At 55.7% G+C, this 14,534-nt stretch overlaps 1 protein-coding gene across 1 annotated transcript in view; it reads right to left on the bottom strand.

Annotated features, from left to right (window-relative positions):
• DOC2B (double C2 domain beta) overlaps positions 1-14,534 on the bottom strand; it is a 35,333-nt gene that overhangs the window by 9,571 nt on the left and 11,228 nt on the right. Inside the window, exons 2-4 of the mRNA XM_072881927.1 lie at positions 13,864-13,943; positions 7,228-7,302; positions 3,924-4,033 (exon numbers count right to left, since the gene is read on the bottom strand). Coding sequence (XP_072738028.1) covers positions 3,924-4,033; positions 7,228-7,302; positions 13,864-13,943 — 265 coding nt within the window. The remainder of the gene's footprint in view (positions 1-3,923; positions 4,034-7,227; positions 7,303-13,863; positions 13,944-14,534) is intronic.

Raw genomic sequence — 14,534 nt, 5'->3', positions numbered from 1 at the left:
TTCAACTACCAACTCCTGCCTTGCAGGAGCCTCGCCTGATTAGCGCAAGGAAAGCCAGCATCCCCGCAGCTCTGAAGTCGGCTTTTCCTGGCGGGGGAGATATTTTGCGAGATGTTGGGTGGGCGAAGCAAAGCATCGAAGGCAGGACAATATACGGGCACGGGAGACGCTTCCTGCGGGAGGCAGTACCAGAAGGGTGAAGGGCTATTGCCACTGGTGTTACAGAGAGGCTCATAGAGGAGAAACAGCTCAACCCACACCAAAATAAAAAATCCTTGGTGAGCCCCAGTTGCCAGGGACCCCAGCCCATTGATCCTTCCTCATACAAACCAAAGATCCCTCCCCAGCCAGGCAGCGAGGACACAATTCAGCGGGTATCTAAATGAAGACGTGCAACATTTCCCAGCCTTGCATCCTTCTACTCGATTAACCATCCAGTGTTTGAAAAGAAGACAACCCAAGCAAGGAATTAAAATAAAAGATGGATTTTTCTACCTTGTGGCTGGTTTGCAAGAAGTCTCATCTCATCTAAACCTGCCTCGGGATAAATAAAATCTCCTTTGCCAGTATCTTCAACCACGAAGACAGAGAAAAGAAAAAAGGGGGCTGGGGAATTGCTCTTAAGGAAAATGAAGAGCACTTGAATTTTATGCTCTGGCTCCCCCATGCAAGATAAGAAATGGAGCCACAGTGCTCAGAAGCTTTGTTTTAGCAGAGGAACTCCCTGGGCCGTAGGCAAGAGGTTGAGTTCCCACCTGAAATTCTGCCAAACCCATTGGGCAGAGCAGCTGAGCACACGCCCAGCGGCCGAGGGCAGGCTGGGCCCTGCCGCCGTGACGGCCATTTGTGCCGGCGGCCGAAGCTCGGCACGGGAAGAAGCACCAAGTGCAGGGCCAGGAGCAAGGGTGTCCCAGCGCCCACCCTGCAGTACACCGGTTTCGGAGATGGGACTAAGAAACGTTCTCTCATTCGAACCTTTACACACCCATCTACGTGCGGGACGTTTTTTAAAGGGAATAGAGTCTTGCCTAGAAAATTTTTTGGGGTCCACACAAGAGAAGAGGCTGAAAACCCCCCAGGAAGACCCACCACAGCCAGAGGAGGAGATGGCCCACATGACCGGCAACAGCCCCGCAGCAGAGGTGCCAGCTGGGAAACCTTCTCCACCCAAAAGTCTGTTTCTTTAATTCTTCTCTGGAGTCATTTCCAGGCAAAACCAAAGCCACAAGCCCCAGCCCTACAGCAAGCTCCACTTCACAAACTTCTCCACTTTTCTGCTCGCACAACCTTCCCAGGGAGACGGCAGAGCCACTTGAGCCCCTCTATAAAAACATAACATCCAGCCCAGAGTTCGCCGGCTTTTCGGTCATCTTTGGCGTGCTGATTGCCATGGTAACACCGAGGCTGCGATCTGCCCCATGCAGAAAAAGGCTGGTCCTGCCCGCCGGCACACAGGGACAGGGGGTGCTGAGGTGCCCAAACCTTGAGCTTCGTTAGTGCTGGGGCGGTGGGGCTGGGGGCTCCTGCACCGCCACGCTGCCGGGAGGGACTGGGCTGTGCTAAATCCCGCAGGACAAAGCCCGCTCCATGTGGATGCACTGCCAGACCCCAGCACTATGGCTGGAAGCAAGGTGGGGATTCACATGGCCCCCGTGGTGCTCCCAGCCACCGGCCACCCTCATGGCAATGTCATCGTGGGGCTTGCCACCTCCATGGGGACAGGCTCCAGCAAACCCCACAGGCAGCTGCAAATGCCGATGAGTCAGAATTGTGCTTGGCTATTCCTCTCCATGAGGAGAGGATTTTGATCCTTAATTATCACCTAATTCACCGGAGGTTGGCTGCTGGCAAGGAAACCTCAGCTGCAAAGTGCAGTCTTCTTGCAGAGCGCTGGAGAGCCTGGGAACCTCCCTGCAAAGAGGCAGCTCGGATGGGCACGAAGGAGCGAGATGGATGGCTCTGATGGCACAAGGAGATGCCAAACCCCAGAGATGCTGCCCCTGCATGAGCAGATGAGGCTTCGCAGGGAGTTTCGCTCCCTTGCAGAGCGCCCGGCTGGGAACTCACACAGGGCAACCGCACCGCAGGTGAGCCCGAGGCTTCCCTCACCTCCCTGGAAAGGCACCCCTTGAAGCTACTTTGGGTAACTGGCCGTTAAGCGACCCTGCCGGCAATCTCCTGAGCTGCCCACGGAGCTCCCAAGACAGAAATGCTCTCTCTGTTCAGCCACGTCCCCGCACAGAGTGAGGGGTCCCTGCGCATCATCCTGGGGTCCTGCAAGCAGGGTACAGGGATCCACGCATGGCATTTAGCTTTGGAGGGGGCACAAGGAGCCCCGTGTGCTGAGCCCTGTGCGAGCCCACAGCCACGCTTGGCTCCCCGCAAAGTGCCTGCAGCGCCCAGGCTGGCGGGCAGGAGCGGGGACGTGCTAATGAGGGATTTCTGCTGGGAGAAGGGCAAACCCAGCCCAGCTCATGCACATGTTTCTGCGTGTGCCCCCTGCCATCGAGCATCCCACGCCTCCCTGCCGCCTCCCAGGAGCGGGCGAGGGCAGCCCCTTCCCGGGGAGCAGCAGCTACCAGGGCCCTGAAAAGGTGGGGGTCAAGCCCTTCTGCTCCCTGGCACACATCAGCAAACAACTCAGCCAAACATCTCTCTACAAACCGATTTCCATGCTTGAAGAGGCCAAAAACTTCAAAGCCTGGAGTGAAAAAATAAAAAAAATACCCACCAATAATAATAATAAACAGGGCTTCCCAGCCCAACAAGCCTGCAGCACTTTCCGCATGACTAATATTTTCCATGTGAAATAATAATCCACGGCACTAAATTTCTCATCTCTATGCACATTGCAGACAACAGGTGGGCTCTGCCCAAATTCACCTCTGAGCAGGACCTTTTATAAGGCAGCTTTGCACTCTCGCCGTGGGGAAAATAATAAAACTCACAGGGTACCTGCAAATAAGGAAGGTCAGATTCCAGCCACGGAGCTGACAAAGCCCCGAGTCCTCGGAGCAGGATGCAAAATCCTCCTTTGTTTCACAGCAGATGTTACAGCAAATCCCCCTGTGCAGCGGTCCCAGATCAGAGAGGTGATGGAGTGGCCAAGGCCGCCCAGCACCCTCCCTGGGTAGGATCAGTCCGCAGGCTCCGGGTCACCCCCTGCCCTTGCCCAGGTGGGATGGTGGCCAAGCCACAAAAACCTTTGCATTTGCAGGGGTCTGACCCCGCAAAGCAGCACTTCCAAGCCTGCACAGCCCCACCACGCTGCCCCTGCCCACCTCCAGCCCCACGCAACGTCCCCCAGCCCCTGGGCGATGCTGCCAGGAGATGCTGAACGCGCAGACGCTGAACCAAACCGAGAGAACAGAATAAATACATACAAACGCTCTTCATTTAGTTTTACAATAATTCATGGATGCCTCCAGCTTTCTTTCAAAAAATCAGCCTTGAAAGGGGCCCAGAGCTTTCCCAGGGACATTTTCTCAGTGAGACATGGTCGCAAAGTCTTAACATGTGCCCATGAGAGCTGGGCACGAAGAGGTTAAAACCAAGTAACAGCAGGAGCCCAGCAAGTGAGTTATGAAGTTAATGACAAAGCAGGACCACGCTCCTCGCCAGCAATTCCAGCCCAGGCTCCCTGTAAATCAAGCGTCAGTCACCGCAGGGGTGATGGATGCGTGCAGGGCACACGTGCATATTATAGGTTTTGGTGGGTAATAACTCTGCCCTGCTCTGCCCCGAGCCACCGCTGGGACTGTCTGGTGGGGCTGGGGCGTGGGGGTCCCCGTGAGCTCCCCCAGGAAATCGTCACTGGGATGGGGAGGGATGCCTGGGGTGGCCCTGAGGGGACAGGAAGGGACACACGTGTGTGTCCCCAGTGCCGGGCTCAGCACCCTGCTCGCCCCACCCCAGGGCCCTACCGTAGGGTCTTGCGGATCATGTCCTCGTCGGTGATGCCGTAGTAGGTGAGCGTCTCATTCCAGGTGGGGTTCAGTGTGTTGCGCAGCGTTTTGGTTCTCAGTTTATTCGCCTGGAAAAGCAAAGGAGACAGCGGTCAGCCGAATGCACCGATGGGCAGGGAGGGGGCAGAAAAGGAAACGCGGTTTGGAGATGAAGGGGCAACTGGTGCTGTCGCCCTCCTGCCCCAGTGCTGTAACCCGGCCGGTCCTCGACGGGGTGGCCCAAATGCACTCCGCCTGCAGCAATAACCAGAGGGGCAAAGACATGGTGATTCACTCATTCGCAAAGCAATCCAACCCCGCATCCCGCATGCTGGAAACAGCCAGCAAAATGGGAACCTTGGCAGAGCGCAGCGAGAGGATGGGGATCTCATTTATGCAGCAGGGGAGAGAGAGAGAGAGAGAGGGAAAAACTGTCTTTTCAGGTTCATTAAAAAATACCAATTTGCTGTTCTGGCTGTTTATTTGCATTCCTGCTCCCAGCACAGCTCCCGTTCCTGCCTGACTCAAAATAACTTCCTTGATACGCATTTTGTTAGCACTGGCAACTCTTTCCAGTGCCGCAGCTCTGCAGAGCGGGAGGCCAGGGACAGCAGGGCTGTCGTAGCCGCTCGTGTCCCCAGCGTGGATGGGGCATCCTGGCACACCCCCCTCCTCCCAGGTCAGGGAACATAATCTTCTTACCCCCTGAGCCACCCGCTTCTGTTGGGGACAGAGGGAGAGCAGAAGCACAGGGCTGCAGGCTTCAGACGGGGCTTCTCCATCAACCCCCCAGCCTGGGACAGCTTGACAGAGCAGCAATTTTCCCTCTAATTAGGTGTAAAGTCAGAAAGTTCAACCCCTGCCTCAGCCACCACTCGGCATAAGGAACTCTCATGAAATCCATACTTCAAAGCTGTCTTGCGCTTATTTATGGGAAGCTGCTATGTTCCCCATCTTTGGTCCACCAGCCCTGTGCTAGGGGCGAGTGGGATGTGAAGCATGGGGGGAAGCAAAGAGCTTGTGCTTGCAGCTAAGAGGGGAGTCACCTTGTTGGCATGTCCTTTCCCCACCAAAAGCACCCCAAACACATGACCTCTTCCAGGTGGACTAGGCATGGCCAGAGGAGCTGCCGGTGCAGCAGAGCCATTGAGGGACCACGCCACAGCATCTCACTCCCAAACGCTTTGTGCTAAGAGCTGCTTGTTCTGGGTGTGATCTCTCAGAGATAGAGAAAGCCTCTGTATTTTGTGCTGTGCTTTCATTTAGCTTCCCAAAGCCATTTCTGCCTCTGAAAGAAACCCAGGCCCTGTGCAGCACTGTGGAGGCTGGGTGGGCACCGACAGAGGCTGTGTGAGGAGCTGCGAAACGCCAAGCACCAGGTTAGGAGGAGATAACCCCCGGAGCAAGGCAGGATGCTCCATGAGGCGACCGGGATGCAGGGGCAGGGACTCCATTACCAGCAGCATCTAAAGCCCTGCAACATCAATTGCTTTCCACGTCACTCAGGCAGGAGTTCGTTTGCAGCGCAGGAGAAGCTGCCGGCCAGGCTGCGCACGGGCAGCCAGCGCCGCTGCTCCCGGGTTGATCCCTGCATGCCCGGAGGCATGTCCAGGGGTGACAGCAGAGCGATGCAAACTGGAGGAGTCTGCAGACAGGTGCTTTATGGCCTGCCATCGCCGTTGATTTAATACCTCGTCTGCCTTAAATCTTTCCCGACTTTGTAAAGTTGCTTCAAGCAAAGCACTTTGTTGTACCAGCTTTCATCCCACACCTATTTTATCTCCTTCCTCAGTGATATTGTTGCCACCACGCCAGGCTCCAGCCCGAGCAGTGAGATACATATCAGTGAGGGAGGTGGGGGGTGACGAGGACAGCAGGGAAAGCACCCTGATGGCATCCACTGCCTGCTCGGACCTGCTGGGGCCTGATCCTGGGGCTCTGGGGGGTCAGGAAGGAAAGTGGGTTTAGCCAAAAGGGTAACGTGATGGACATCACCCAGCAGCTAACGCTGCCCTGGGCAAGAGGCCCAAATTAAATCAGAGGAACTGAGCTCTGGGAGCGCCTTTTTCTCCCATCTGGAATGACTTAATCATCAGTAACCAGCTCATGTGGAGACCTCTGCGTGAGGCGAACGAATCCCACCCTGCTTCCCGCGGCTCTGGCCTGGGCTCTGCTGCAGCTGCCTGGGAGCCCAAGAATGGGACAGAAACACCCGAGGGATTCGGGGACCGTTCTGCTGCCGGAACGACTGTGCAGAAACATCCAGCCCAGGACACATGTGCGACCCCCCCACATCTGCTTACTTCTCCCAGCGCAGATTTGGGCAGTGCTGTTTGGAAACAAGGCACAGAGACAGAGAAAGCACAGAGGCAGAGGGACGCGGGGGCAAGGAGAGGGTCCCCCTGCGGCTGCTCCAGGCTTGCAAAGTCTGCAGCTCCTGCGCTACCCTCGGCTCAGAGCTTCCCTCCCGCCTCTCTGGTCTCCATCACCTCCAGCAGAAATGCTAATCAATGCATTTGCAAAACATGGAAATGACAGATAATATCACTGATGAAAGTGCTCCTGGCTCTCCTATTTCCAGCGGAACTTGAAATGTGGTTAAAAACTCCCTCTACCGCCCTGAACATTATGAATTAATTCAACTGAACCATAACAAGTAAATATACCTCCCCTAAAAAGGTCTTTGCTTTAGTCTAAAATATGAGTGCAATTAATATTCGTAACACATACATATAGCATTTAAATTCAACATCCTCATCAGTTACACCCAGCTCTCACTACACATCAATATCTTTAATTACTCTTCTCTCCAGCAAGTGCTGAACCTAAGTAGACTGAAATATTTCCCTTACGATTTACACTCTGCTTTATTGTGATCTGAGGGGTTTTAAATGCAAAAGAAAAAGGAAAAAAATAAAGGAGCTGGTTTGTTTATAGCTCCAGATCGTTTCACTCAGTGCTTCCCGGGGGCTTCTGGAGCACAGCGTTCACACCCCCTGCTCCTGAGGGCGAGGAGTCAGGGCTAGCACCCGCCTCCCAGGCAGTGGTTTATCAGAGAGGCACTTGCTACACCTGCAAGGATGTTTTTAGCCCCAATTCTTACCTCCTGCCACCGCTCTCTCCTGCTCACCCGAGTGAGAGCTGGGCAGGAGACGCAAGGGCTGGCTGCAGCAACCAGGAGCCCCTGGATGAGGAGCTTCTCACCGGGGAACCTCCCAGGTCCGATTTCCAAAGGAAAGGTGCAGCCCCAGGAAGGGAAGGAGAAGCAAAAAAGCTGTCTCACCTTACTGGCTCCGGGAAGCAAGTGCAATTTGACGTATGGATCAGCCAAACCATTATGGTCCATCGGCTTCAGGCCCTGGAGAGGAAACAGCAAAAAGCAGGAGTTAGGACAACGGTGAGACTCTGGGCAGGCAGGGTGGCTTGGCTGAGCCCATCTACCGATGCCCGTTTCCCCGGGATGTCGTTGGTCCATGGAGTAATTGCACAGTTCCCACAGGATGGGGGAAGGAGGAGAGCATGGTTGGTGCAGGATCCGGGCTGTGGAGCAAAAGCCAAGCACACGCAACGTTCAAACGTTGTCTGTGGTTTGTGCCGAGGAGGGGCTGTGGGAAGGCTTCTCATCTGCACTTGGCATCGGCCACAAAGCACCTCTCCGCTCTTCCAGCAGCTAACTCTGACACCCTGATCACAATTAATTTGGGGGTTAAGTAAATCAGCGCAGTGATTTTCAAGGTTTAAAATTACAGGGTTTTGTCATTTAATAATTGCTTATGAGCAAACACACACCTCTGCTGTTGTGGCGTTACTTTTAAGCGCTCCCAGAGGGTGTGATAGCACCTACCTACTCTTCATTATTAAGGCACAGCTGAAGGAAGAACAGCTTTCAGGCCAGCGGGAGGCTGTCGCCAGCCGACTGTCGTGGCATTTGCAGGGAAATCTGAGGGTACCGGAGCACAAATGCAAGGAAACACTCGCTGCGGCCATTCCTGATGGATTTTCTACTAGACCCTCACAGCTCTTGAAGGATGACGTGGATCATGTTTGTTATAGAGATGCTCTGGAGTTGATCCTGCTTCAGGCAGAGGGAGGAGACAAACCTGCTCTTCTTCTAAACAACCAGTGGGCTGAAAATTATCCAAGGGTGATGCACAAATCCAGCCCAAAGCCATAACTGCACAGACCACATGGAAACAAACTCCACGGGGTAGGGAAGCAACACAGGAGCATGAAAAATGGAGCCTAATTTTTACCAATCCTTAGTGGAAATGATAATGGCTACACCATGAAAGTACTTGGATTATTTCCAGCCTGGCTGCAGGATCCCTGCAGGAGTCTGAAGGCAACCCTCTGCCTGGATCCAAGGAGGGTTTCTCTGCAGAGGTACCCATCCAACCCCAGCTCCAACCCGGGCATGGAAACCAGGCTGGGTGATGCTAAAGACTCATCACACCCTTTGTGTGATGAGCAGAGTATTCGGTGCCCAGGATTAATGAGTGTGTGCAGCTGCCAGAGATCCACCTGGCAGGAAAGCATTCGTATGGGCGGCTGGTGGAAAGGCTGCGTGCGATGAAAATGTAATCATCAAGGCCTGGTTTGGGCAAATCAAAGAGAGAAATGCTGGGGTAAATTGCTTCCATACTTCACGTGTATGAAATAACGCACCTAGCTTAGCCCACGGCACCAAGGCAGCCCCTCGGGATGCCCCCATCCCACCCCTCCCTGATTTGCACAACTCGGTCAAGGGTCCGAGCTGCTCCTGACCTTGGTGAGGGCTCTGCTTTGGAGACAAGCACGCTGCCCCAGGGCAAGGGAGACCAAATGGTGCCCAGCAAAGAGGATTTTGCTTATAAAGCAGAGCCAAAAGGATAAAAATATCAGCAGCGAATGGAGGTTAAACGGCTCTGCTTTAACCGCAGTGCCTCTTGGGTGATGTCCCTGGCCCAGCAAAAAAGGAAGGCAGCCGATATGAAGGATGGGAGGAAGGTGGTGGTATCGGCTGTGGCTGCACGGGCAGACGTGGCAGGAAGGGGCTGGTCCGGTCCCCAGGCTCCGGAGGGGATCTGGCCGGCCGGGCGCACGAACTGGTCACAGCTGAGCAGAGCAAAGGCTCCCCACAGCCTCCCGCGGCAGAGGTGCCCCACCTGCCCGATGCCGCGTGGCAAATGAAATCAGAAGCAAGCAAGCAAATTCCCCTGAATATGGATGAAGAAAGACAGGCAGCTCTGTAATTCACCCATCAATTCAGTTCAATTAAATTACCTTCTGAGAAGGCTATTAAAGGCTTTTTTAACAGATGTGCTATGGAAGACGAAGTGACAGGAGCCTGGAAAATGGCTCCTAATGTCACATCCACCTCTCTCCCATGTCACCTGATACAAGTTTGGCACAGGGCTGAGTTTAATATGAGAGCAGCCTTGATGGCTCTGCCCCACAAAGCTGCTCACCCCTCCCAGGGACCCACAGGGTGACCAGCACCATTGATTGCCCTGTGTGGAGGGACCTCCAGCCTAAAGCTGCTCCGAGAGAGCCAAAAGGCAGAGGAGGACCACAGGGCTCGTTCACAGGGGCAGAGCCTCCCGTTGGCTTCAGCCAGCGCAGCCCCATCCCCAACTGGTCCTCCTGCCGGGACCAACTTACGGTGCTGTGCATCACAGCACGGGCGATGGAGCCGAGACCGAGTTTCATCTTTTCCCTTCCTCTACCCAACCCCAAAATCTCTGCTGTAATCCTATGGAGACCAACGGCCTCGCTGCATCCCAGCCGCTGCCAGCTGCTCTCCGTGCCAGTGACATTTAGCTAATCAATAGGATTTAATTATGAGTCGGGCTAATCGGGCTGACAATTAACGCCATGCTAGAGGCATACAGAAATCACAAAAGACTGATTCGTTCCATCATTTGCCCCACGGTGAGCCGCCTGCCCAGTGAGCAGGCTTCCTGCTGCCCAAAAACCAGCCTGGATACCTCTTCCTGGGCCAAGGCGTCCCATTCCGAAATAGGGCAAACTCTCTGCTTCCGCCCTGACAGCCCAGAGGACACACAGCTGCGAGACGGGAATTCCCCTACAGTGATAAATATTTATGAGTAAATCCATAAGTAATGCTCAGTGCAGACCTCCAGAACTCGGCTTCGGTTGGAAGCGGGGGAGCATCCAAATGCTCGGCAGGGTGGAAGCTCCCGGGTGTTTTCTAGCCGTGGCTGCAGCCAGCAGCGCAGGGCGAGCAGCCCAGGTACGCTCGGATGGGCAGCGTCTGCCCTGCATGGCCTGCCTGCGGCCAGGGAGCTGCCTGCACTGCTGCCTCTGCAGCCACCTGAGGCTCGCCCAGGGCACCTCTGTCCTGAGACCAACAGAGCTACAGGATAGCACAGCCCCCCAGTGTCTGCGCTGCCTCACACCCCTATAGACCCCCCTATAGCAGGTTATTATCCCACTCCATGCAGCAAGTTGGGCTTTGTAGGACTGAGCAGAAAATGAGACCCTCACCCAAGCCACGGTATGGCACGCCAGGGCACAGACCCTGGCACTGCACAGCAATCGTATCATTTTCTACCACATTTTATAGGAGGGGGTGATGCCCAGCGCAGCCTGGAGGCAGCCCATCCGTTTCCCACACACGATGGTACAGACCAACATAACCCCGGGAGAGTGCGCGGTGCTCGTGCACGGCAGCAGGCAGCAAGGGGAGAGCCCTCCTGCCAGTCTGCCACACGGCTGCTCCCGCAGTCCAGAAACAGGCTCCCACACCGCCTTGATTTATTCTCCCATCGATCCAAGCTGAGCCGCAACGTGCCTGAATTCAGCCGCGCCTGAAGCGTGAAAGGCAGGGTACGGGCAGGGCTGCTGCCAAGACCAAAAGCCATTAGCGTGAGGCGGCTCCTGGCAGCCTGCCTGTTCCTGCCTGCACAGGGCCCTGAGCTTTCTGCCGGCCAGGGAGAGGCAGCAGGAATGCTGGGCAGGCCATCGCAGCCCTGCTCCAGCCAGGGAATGATGGGGTTTCTTGGTCCTTACCTTGCCGGCACCATGATACCCTGGGACAGCGTCTGCTTCGGCCCCACGGTGCAGCGCCGGTGAGCCCTGACGCTCTGGCAGGTGCCCGGGGCTCACACCAGCGTAGCGGGGGTGACAACCTGGTGCCGGCGCAGGCAGCGTGCGGAGAGGCGCGGCGGCTGCCCCACGTGCCGACACCATACCCCAATTGGACCCGCTGAAGGCAATGCCGAAGTGTAGGACTGTCCTAAGAGGTTAAGGCTGGAGGTGGATGCTCCCTGAGTGTGCTGTGGTCTTCCCTCACCCTGCAGAGCCAGGACTTGCCTTGCAATCCAGATGTGGACAAACAGCAGCCCCGCAGTCAATCCATTCATCTCCAGGAGGAACCCGGACCCTCGCTTCCCTCGCTAGAGCCTGCAGAGGTGCTGGGCACTCGCTGCCTTCCAAAATCAGCTTCCAGATATCCATCTGTTGGCACAAAGTGCCCAATGGCAGGGCAGATCTGTGTGCTATTAGGGAAACTGAGGCACCAAGCGCCTCGCTCCTGGTGTAACCACACAGCTTGGGGATAGCCCCACAGCTACCAGCTTCCACACCCATACCTCCCGCAGCAAAACGGACCTCCCTTCATTCCCTATTCCAGCTCCATCCAAACTTGGGATATAGGCTCGACCTGAGGGTCTGGAAACACCCCAGCATATGGCAGATCCCGCTGTGAACGTACACCAAGAAGCACCTCAGAGGTCCCCAGGCACCCGGCACCAGGACAAGGCCCGCCACGCAGAGCGGTTATCCCGACCTCCTGCACAACAGAGCGGCTGACAGCTGCAGAGCAGAAAGGTCGTGGCAGAGCACGACTGATTGGATTTAACCCACCGCCGGTGCCTCCAAGAGCCTGCTAACCTCCTTCCCACTCCCCAGGAGCTGATAACAGGACTCCAGAGGGACATCAGCAGATATAAAAGTGCTGGAGATTAAAATGAATAGAGAGAAGCAAAAAGATCAAAAGGGAGAGAGAGGGTTGTTTGCGGGGGTTATTGAAGGGAGAAAGAAAACCACTTCTTGCATGGCTGAAATAGTCTAGGCTTTAACAGCCGCTGGCAGCAACTGAGGCTCCAGGAGCTGCTGGAGGTGGGACACATCCTGAGGGGACCTTCTTTGGGGGCCTGAGACATCGCACCCGAGACATCGTACCCAAGACACCAGCCAGGCCAGCCCCAGCCCAGATCCAAGGGCGACGCACGTCCCGGCACCGTGCTGTGGCTCATGCACGTGGCCCCGGTGCTCCCCGGCCACCACATTGCCTCCTCTACAGCACTACTTCTAACATCTACACAGCCAACACCAGCTCCCACCGATGGCAGCCGGGGTCCTGGCCCTTACCTTTTTGTAGTCAAGTTTTGGCAGCTTTCCCCAGGCGAGAGTTGAAATGAGAGCGAGCAGATGGCAATGTAAATAAAAGAGAAAATTGGGAGAATGAGAGCAGAATGGAAATGAACAGGACTCGAACGCTTGAATGTCAGAGCGGCAAAGGGGGGGTCTGCCCACCCTGCAAGCAGGGGCGATGCCGGCGCCGCGTGGTGCCCCCGGCCCTGTGGGATGGGGTCAGCAACAGCTATTCCCCTCCAGCCAGGCGGGCACAGCAGGGACCAGGGCTCTCCTTTGTCAGCCCTGCCTTTGCTCTCGCTGCTGTTACATCTATCACTTGCCGCTTGCAGGTCTCCTTCCTCCCTGTCTCCCACCCACTGCAAACCCAAGCAGAAATCTCCTCCTTGGCACCGCTCCCGAGCACACCAAGGGAAACCTGACCCAGAGGCTGCCGGCAAATTCACGGGCGACAGGCAGGGGGGTGGCAGGGAAGGAAGCAAAACCTCATCCCTGCCCCGGCAGCCCTGCCCGGGGAGCCGTGGGTGCTGCACTCACTTCCCTGCCAGGAGCAGCTCCAGGTCTGCCGGGGCAGATGCCTCCACACTCACCCCCAAAGCCAAGCTTTCGTGCCCAAGGTCCTATTTCAGACAGGGAGAGCCCTGGGGCGGGGACATACGGGCTCAGCACCCAGCTCAGCAGGCTCTGGGGTGGGCTGGGGGCTGCAAATAAACCAGTTGCAGCTGGAGGGGAGAGGAGCATCCTATGAAGTCAAATCTTCTGGGGGGGTTGGCTCACAGCTCGTTCTCCTGCGGTTTCTCCTGTCTTTTGTAAAAACCCTCCACCCCTTCCCAAAAATCTAAAGGGACTTAAGTCTTCTTCCACCAACCCGCCACTGTCAGGGACCAGCTGTGTTGACCTGGAGCCCTCGCTGCGCTGGACCTCGTGCCGGGTGAAGCAGAGAGGAGCTGAGCAGAGCTCAGAAGCACCTTCCACGTGCCCAGAGGCAGAATCAGGACCTCAGTTATCTGTTTCTGCTCCAAAATGTGCAAAAAACCCCTAATTGCTTCAATCACGCAGACGGCAAAGGCGCTGAGGCAGAGCACTTTGTGGCAATGATTAGCAGCATTTAAAAGAGCCATTTATAAACTGACAGCCGGTCACAGCGTCAAGTAAATAACAACATTGGGTTGGGTGCTTTTCTAAAAAGCATCAATAGCTGCAACTATGATGAGCAGCCATCTCCGTCCTGCTGGAAACACCCTGAAAGGCAGGGTCGGAGGGGAAGGAGAGGGCAGAAGCACTGGGTGTTGGGGTGAAACTGGAGATGACAAAGGAACGGCCGCACTCAGGGACAGCAGAGCCCCCGGCGCAACCCAGGGATGGGGGGACAGCCGGCCGTCCCCACGCTGCCCTCACTGCTGCATTTGCTTGGCACAGCCACGGCGCCCGGGTGGCCTCGTGGTTTTGGCAGGGCTCTGGTGGCCCCGTAAAGCAGGACAAAGGTGGACAGCTCTAGGCACATTCAGTCCTCGCTGTTCACATGCCCGGCGCTGAGACATACCTTGGCTTTATTGATTGTGCAGTGGAGAGCGTTGTTTTCTTGATCATAGAGCAAGCTGAAATCCAGCGTCCCCAGCGTGGCTGCAAAAGAGAAAAGATGTTATTAACACACAGGTCCTAGCAAACATCGCCTCTTCTCCCTCTAAGCACAAAAGAAGTGGATGAAGATGCTAGAGAAATGGCTGCAGACATTATAAAACATAAAGCATCCTCCTGTGAGCCCTGTTATGAAACATGGCTTCATGCTGGGAGGCTGGCGGCCATCCCCACGTTTGGCCAGTGGGGCTGGCACAACCCTGGGAGAGGAGCGAGAGGGATGAATGGCTGCGGCTCGCCCAGACACTGCGGCCAGCACAGAGGCTTTGCCTCCATGGGCTTTCGCACAGGTCACCCCCATCTACCAGCAGCCCCACCAAAGCCAGCAGCTTCCCGTCCCCCAGGAGCTGAAGGCTCTTCTCCAGGAAGATCCGGGCATGGCTGGGACACAGCTGAGACCTGCTGTCGGCACATCCCCTGCTCCAGCACTGCTGGCATTCCCAGAATGCGTATTTGTGTACTGACACCTTCAAACAAATGAGCCACCAATGGGATCCCTTCCCAGCTCCAATTTGGCTGCAAGCTGTAAATTAAACCCAGTGAGAATGGGAATACTTTTATGGCTAAAATGAAAAA

The sequence above is a fragment of the Ciconia boyciana genome, chromosome 17 (genome assembly GCF_034638445.1).
Source record: "Ciconia boyciana chromosome 17, ASM3463844v1, whole genome shotgun sequence".
Lineage (NCBI taxonomy): Eukaryota > Metazoa > Chordata > Aves > Ciconiiformes > Ciconiidae > Ciconia > Ciconia boyciana.
This window is presented reverse-complemented; position numbering and strand designations above follow the sequence as displayed.